This window comes from Podarcis filfolensis (genome assembly GCF_964270895.1).
Source record: "Podarcis filfolensis genome assembly, chromosome: 1".
Lineage (NCBI taxonomy): Eukaryota > Metazoa > Chordata > Lepidosauria > Squamata > Lacertidae > Podarcis > Podarcis filfolensis.
In genome coordinates, this window is record NC_139604.1 from 116,031,661 (window position 1) to 116,039,162 (window position 7,502).

A 7,502-nucleotide genomic window follows, 5' to 3' on the forward strand; every position below is an offset into this window, starting at 1 on the left:
ACTATAAACCTACTGCTGGACTCCCCTTTAGACCAGCACTGCCAGAATAAAATTCCAACCCAGGAAAGTAGGACCTAGGGCCCTCCAGACACTGCTAGACTAAGTCCCATCTTCCCTGTCCACTGACTGATGCAAGTAGCAGCTCAAAGCATCTCAACACTTCTAATTGAGTTCCACTCTCTCAAAATCATGGCTTAAGATCATTCAATTATGGCCAGACTCAACAACAACAATAACAATTATTTCTATACTGCCCTTCATCTGAGAGTCACAGGGCAGTTTACGATATTAAAGCACAAAAATACACAGCATAAAAGCAAAGATCTGAAAATAAAGTTCCAAATCAAAGGTTAAACTTCACTTTCAAAGTGTGCTAAAAGAGCCCCCAACCCTGCAAAGATCACAGGCTATCAAGTTGCTTTGTCTACCTCACAATATTTGACCTTTAAAGAAGAAGAGGAACCAAGATTGTTACAAATACTGGCCTTTGAATAACAGATTGCCTGGTAGAAATACTCTAAAATTACTTCTTCAGGGATGGCTGTGTCAGGTAGCTAGAACAGAGATTTTGAGGAGGAGGAGCATCAAAGCCAAACTGCATCATGCACATGCCTCTAAGCATTCATGAAAGTCACATTTAAGTGTATTTCTGTTAGCAACCAGTTCCTCCTAGTTCCTACTGATCTTAAGAGGAAGACTAGAAGCCTATTGCATCTGGGCCAGGAGCCCATCTAATTCTTCATCAACCGGCATAGCTCTCCAGGTTTTTCAGAGAGGACTCTTTCCCAGTCCTCCCTGGAGATGCTGGCGACTGAAGTTGGGACCTTCTGGAGGAAAAGCATGTGCTACAGTCCTTCTGCCTTGCCTGATGAAAGCACGCAAATTATTGCTTTTAAAACTCAAACCTAAACATGTCAACTCAGGCCTAAGCCCATGCGAGGATTACAACTGTAAAGAAATTCAAGCAAAGCTGGCGTGGCACAGAACCGGGGGCTGGGTACACAGAGAACTCTGGCGAGCATGGGCATTTAAGAAAAATATGCTCAATGGCGACACTCGAGAGATATACATACTGGAAGGACCATTTCCTTCCAGTAGCAGCATGGACTCTGTGTCCAGTCCTTTGCAGAAATACTACTGCAGAACAACCTTGACCCAGAAACGTCTGAATTCCCAACTGTGAAGGAATAAGCCTTATTTGATGTTCTACCACAGATCTGGAACGCTGCGCAAAAGACTCTCTACACCCCCCCTAAAAAAACACCAAACCCTTGACAAACATATAAATTGTCCGGAGGAATTCATAATGTGTAAGGCCACTGAAAGCATTAGTTGTAGAAAATGTTCCAAGCAAGTCTGAGGAAGCCTCAATCTCTTTTACTTATTTCAAATATAAACATAACCCAGCCTCTCAATACAGAAACCAGGGTATGCATGAACATATACATACAAACACACACTTAAGAGTCCATACTTGCAAAGATGGCTTCCGTAGTCTCTAGCTCTTCCTAGCTAGCTATATTCAAGCAGTTATGTTCAAGAAAACATAATTTAAACTTAGTGACCTAAGAGGAAGAGTGCAGTGCCAAATGCCTGTAATCCTGGAAGCAGAGGCTGGTGGATTGCTTGAGTTCAGGAGCTCGGGGCTGCTGTGGGCTATGCCAATCAGGTGTCCGCACTAAGTTCAGCATCAATAGTGAGCTCCAAAGGATGCAATTTCTGAAAGTTACCCATTGCCAAGAGTAAAAGCCATCCTAACGATGTCACAATATTGGAGGGGTTGACCAGGTACCACAGCTATCCCATGAACAACATGGATATCCCATGAATAACAGCATGGACAGCCCTTCCTGTTGCCTTGTTAGCTCTAGATCAAAAGCTTGGCAACCTGTGGCCTTAGGCCTCATTTCATGCAGCCCTTGGCCCAGTTTCAAAATGCCTCTGCAATTGATCAGGACCGCTGGCGAGAGTGATTTGTCCCTCCCTTGGCAACCTACTGGCCAGGTATAATGAGGAAGACAGATAGGGAGAGAGGGACGGAAGAAGACAAAAAGAGAGAGATGGGTGGCAGAGATAAAGAGAAGGAGTGGCCTGTCCAATTTGTCCTCTAGCCCCAACCGCTGCTGGCTTTGGCTCCTGATTATTACCCTCAAAGGAATAGACTGATTTCACAAAGTTAAGTTAAGCTAAGCAGATATATAAGATTGAATGTTTAATTATTAAGATACAAAAATACAATCTCAATAATAAAGTCATAAAATAATAAGAAGGAAGTCACGCACGGATGGAGGGAAGACACAGGGCGAGAAATAAGAAATGGATAAATGTTGGTACATAATGAAATGTGAAAATGTGAATTTACGAATATAATGTATATGTATCATTATGTAAAGATTTCACATATGTATTGCAACATTAATAATAAATAAATAAAAGAATTTGCTCCCAGAGAAAAAAGGCTGCCTAGCTATCCTCTAGATCAGTGGTTCCCCACCTCTTTTGGCCATGCCCCACCTAACATCTCTAAAATCCTGATTCCCCCCCCCCGACATATAATTCTTATTATTCAAAAAGTGGACTCCTATTCACGTGGAGGAAACCTAAAAAGCCATTCACTGTTAATAACTTATTCTTGAATTACCCCCCCCCCCTTAAAAATCAAATTGCCCCCCATGGGGCATGTGCCCCATGTTGGGAACAACAGCTTTAGCTGATACCGTGGGTCTTCTGTCAGATGCGATTTTAATGGACTTTTCCACTTACCCAATGAAAGCTTAATTTTTTTAAGCTACTTGATGTGGAGGAGGAAGCAAGGGCAGATTATAGGAAACAGTCCATTACAATTTCCCAGGAAATTTTCACTGCCCTTGCTTAACCATGCTCCAAATTATATACTTAGCACATTTATTCCCTTAATCCGCTGAAAATGTGAGTATTTGTGATAGGCTTTAGAAGCTGTGGAGGAGAAAGAAAGGACAGTGCAAGGATGTCTATGAAATCAGAGTATCCAGCCTTAGGAGTCCATTAGATCAGGACTAGGTTAGATGTAGGCCTTGCCCTGTTCTTTTTCTTTCTTTTTTACTAAAATCTTCATGGTCTATCAATGTACAATGCAAGAATGCACACCCAGGATCTACTGCCATCTATACAAAATACCATCAATATGACTAGCATTTCACAAAGTATAAGTGGAGGGAGAGAAGAGATGAAGGCAGCAGCACTGTATACTGTATATTGCTTCAGTTGCACACACTTAAACTTAGTTGCCGTGGCGCATGGGGAGGTTAAGGAATGGCTAATCAGTGCTATGAGCTCCTGAGAGTACATTACTGCTGGAAAAAGTGCCTTGCTTGCTCAGACCAGGGCCCATCAAGTCCAGCATGCTTTGCAAGAATCCCAGCAGGCCTTGGGGGCCTAGAAATTGGCCCAGTGGTTTTCCAGTGAACCATGATCTACCGTCACATTACCGTATTTACTCAAATGTAATGCACACCTTTTTTGGCTAAATTATGTCATGAAAATTAGGTTACGCATTAGCTTTGATGCCCCATTTACATTCGCCAGCAAATACTTTTTTGGTTTCAAGGTTCTGAAAATGGAGGTGCGTGTTAGATTCGATGGTGCATTAGATTCACGTAAATACAGTATATCTCATTTTTAGGTTCTCTGCAATGCTGATTGCTTCAACTTTTCCTAAAGTTAAAGACCAAAGCTAATGCACATAACCGCTTCTCCTTCTGCGCACAAGTCTCTCTTTCTATGATTCCCAAGCAAAAAATGAGCAGCGAAAGCAGAATGTACCTTCAACAAGTCACCTAAAATTACATCTTTGGCCTCCTCCGATTCCCGAGTCCTGCATACACAGCATCCCACCACCACCAATTCCTCTGCGTGCCCCAGCGTCAACTATTTTCTCCTTAAGTTTACACACATTAAGATAAACACCCATACACTTTCTTTTTATTTTTTGGTCTCCCAGGCACAGCGGATCAAAGCAGCCAGCGAATGGGAAGCTGTGCTCATATGCACAGGCGGAATTAAGACGCGGGAGTTGGGGGGGAGGGAGAGAAGGAAGAAACCGGAGTTTAAAATCCCCAAATCGAATCCATCTGGAAGCCAAAGCCGGAGGGGAGCGCGCTCTTCGGGTGCGGACGCGCACGCCGCACGCGCGCACACAAACTCGAAACACGGAGGGGCAGGATTGGGGTGCGGGGTGGGGGTGGGGGTGGGGGTGACAAATATAAAAATCTAGGTATTTTATTTGTTTGCTTTTACCTTGGAGATTTTGGACTCTGATGTCGCTGATCTGTCCGATCAGCTCCTCCCGCTGAAACCAGTCCCATTCGTTCCCAGCCATGAAGGAGCGAGGCAGAAGTGGCGATGGAAACGCCGCGGCTGCAAAAGCGGGGGTACCCCTCTCCGTGAGCTCTCTCTCTCTCTCTCCCCCTTCTCCGAAAGCGCACTCGGGCGGAGGCAGGATGGGGGGAGAGAGAAAGCAAAACGAGGAAGAGAAGGAGGAGAGAGAGAGAGGAGAGCGCAACCGGCAGGGGAGCGATGGGAGGGAGCAGGAACTGCTTGGCCAGAAGAGTTTGGGGAGGGGGGTGGCGTTCAAAGCCACTGAGCAGACACAGGAGGGGTATAGGAAGGGTGGGTCCGGAAAAAAAACCAGACCTCACATTTACGCACAGGAAAAGGGCAGTACGCGGACAGGGATGCAGAAGGTATGGGGAGGGGGCTGGCTGGAGTGGGACCCGGAGCCTCTTCTGAACGGGAAGGAAAGCCCCGCGCTCTCCCCAACTCTTCCCACCCCCTTCCCGGTGGGTTCAAGTTTTTAGAGGACGGAGGTGAAGCCTGAGGATTCTCGGTTGCATGTTGTGATGTTTCGCACAGAGGCGACGCAGCCGCTGGTTTGAGTGAGGAAAGAGCCGCCGCGCAGAAATGCGCACACAAACACCACCTGGTTAATGTTTACTGGAGAGCAAGACGCGTAACGCTGGCGCCGGCCACCCATTCAGACGCCTCTCTCTCTAGGCCAACGTCAGCCTCGCCTCCTCTGCTCTCTTTTTTTTCTGGCCAAGAGGATAAAAAAACAATCGCCATCTGATTAATCATTTTTTTCCAATTGCCAATTGGTGGGTGGGAGGGAGGGAGGCAGGAAGGAAGGAAGGAGAAGAAGGAGGGGACGGGGGGGTCTCCAAATCTCTGGGAAAAGCAAACAGATATTCTGGTTAGCGCGACCGTCCCCTCTGCCGGTAGCAAGAGCAGCAGCAGCAGCCCCCGTTTGCAAAATGAAGACATGAGACCAAGCTCTGCATTCCTGCTTGGGGATTTCAAACCGTGTGTGTGGCAGAGAGGAAAGGAAAGCAGCGCAGGGGGGCGGGAGGGAGGAGATCCGTATCACCCGAGCAGAAAAAAAGGGAGGAGAAAAAGGAAAGAGAGAGAGAGCGCAGGAGGGACGTGAGGAGGAGCAAAACCCTCCAACCTGTAGGTTCCGGGGGCATCCAGGACTCAAGGAAAAATAAACAATGCAAATGTTTTTAAATGCCCAGAAGAAGAATTTGGGCAAACTGGTTAATGTATACGAGGGCTTCTTCCGGTCCTACCGTCTGCCAGTAACAAGCTGCAACAGGAGAGAGAGAGAGAGAGCTCTTTTCTTCAAGTTCTTGTATAGTTTCTCGCCGCCAACCATCTCATTTAGCACTGGATGGGTTCCAGATACGTTTGCCAGTTGAGTGTTTCTCAATATGCGACACTCGATAAATAGCTTTCTGGTCTAGCATAGACAGCATCTTAAAAAGTAGAGACATCACCTTGCCAACAAAGGTCCGTATAGTTAAAGCTATGGTTTTCCCAGTAGTGATGTATGGAAGTGAGAGCTGGACCATAAAGAAGGCTGATCGCCGAAGAATTGATGCTTTTGAATTATGGTGCTGGAGGAGACTCTTGAGAGTCGCATGGACTGCAAGAAGATCAAACCTCTCCATTCTGAAGGAAATCAGCCCTGAGTGCTCACTGGAAGGACAGATCGTGAAGCTGAGGCTCCAATACTTTGGCCACCTCATGAGAAGAGAAGACTCCCTGGAAAAGACCCTGATGTTGGGAAAGATGGAGGGCACAAGGAGAAGGGGACGACAGAGGATGAGATGGTTGGATGGTGTTCTTGAAGCTACCAGCATGAGTTTGATCAAACTGCGGGAGGCAGTGGAGGACAGAAGTGCCTGGCGTGCTCTGGTCCATGGGGTCACGAAGAGTCGGACACGACTAAACGACTAAACAACAACAACATAGGGCACGTGCTCAGCCGATTTCATGTTTCACGTGGGAGCAGGTTGGAAAAATTATTTACGCAGGGATCGAATGGCCCTAATTTGGGAGGCGACTCGCACGTTTGGGGCGCTTCTGAACCGGAGTGTCTCTCCGGATGATGGCCTTGTTATTTTAATGAATGCAAACCCAGTGCTTTTTCTCCCCCCTGGGGGTACTCAATGGTACGCAGTACCGGGCTACCGGCACCTTTTTTTCCTTGAAGAAAAGCACTGTGCACAACTCTCTTGAATTTATTGCAGGCAATCCAAATGCCTTTCTTCTGGATAGCAACAAGGAAATGGTGTTTCTTGACCAGGATTCAAAAGTACAATTTGGCCAGTTTGCGAAATTTTCCCTACTAGCACCAGTACTGCTGTTGGGAGAGCTTGGGAAGATGGTCCTAGGCGCCGGTAAACATCACAGAGGGCAAGTGACACATTCTGCTCCCCCTCTTGCTTTTTAATGTTGCCAGATCTCTGGATCTGATCCAAAGTTTTCAGGTTTGGACCTCCTTTTCTGTGTCATCAAGGAGAAGGAGGTAAACCTCCAGATGATTGGAAGAACAAGGATAGCCATAAGTATTTGTGTGAGACAATGCACACCATGGTGGGTATTGGGAGATGACAGAAGCAGGTACCTTGGTGAGCTGAGATCAGCCTCAGCTGGAGCCACAATAGCAGGGTGAGCATGTATCTTACTTTACAGAATGGCTTTCTATTTGAAGAACTGTCAGAGTTCTTCTAGAAGATGCCCTCAATCTGAAGGGCTGTTCAGTCCAAGGGACCCCAAAAAGGGAGAGCAAAGGGGTCCTTGAGGTTGCCCACTAATGGTTAGAAGTTCCACAGCAGCACACAAGTCACATGGTCATAGACTGTGTCTGTATTTGAAATATTTGCATCTTTACATATCAGCTAGCATATGCAAATTTTATGCAAATACTTTCTTTTTTTTGGCCAGGCATTTCTTCTTTTTTAAAAATGTGTAAGTGGCTCTGTACCCTATAGTGAGTTCCTACTTTGCTCAGCCTTTCTCTGTTTCTTCTCTGCCTTTGTCATGTCAGAGGTGACTGGGAGTTGGTTCTACATCATAAGCCATCTCCCTCTGTTCAGATAAACATGACACTTGATGTGTCTTGCGTGCAACAAACCATATGGCTTAGTGCCATTATACTGCCGGGCTCCAAAAACTGATTTTAC

The 7,502-nt window shown here is 46.2% G+C and overlaps 1 protein-coding gene across 1 annotated transcript in view; it reads right to left on the reverse strand.

The window, feature by feature from the left end:
* CLMN (calmin) overlaps positions 1-5,419 on the reverse strand; it is a 79,592-nt gene extending 74,173 nt beyond the window's left edge. The window contains exon 1 of the mRNA XM_083612345.1: positions 4,276-5,419. Coding sequence (XP_083468471.1) covers positions 4,276-4,357 — 82 coding nt within the window. The 5' untranslated portion in view covers positions 4,358-5,419. The remainder of the gene's footprint in view (positions 1-4,275) is intronic.
* Between the last annotated feature and the right edge of the window lie 2,083 nt (positions 5,420-7,502).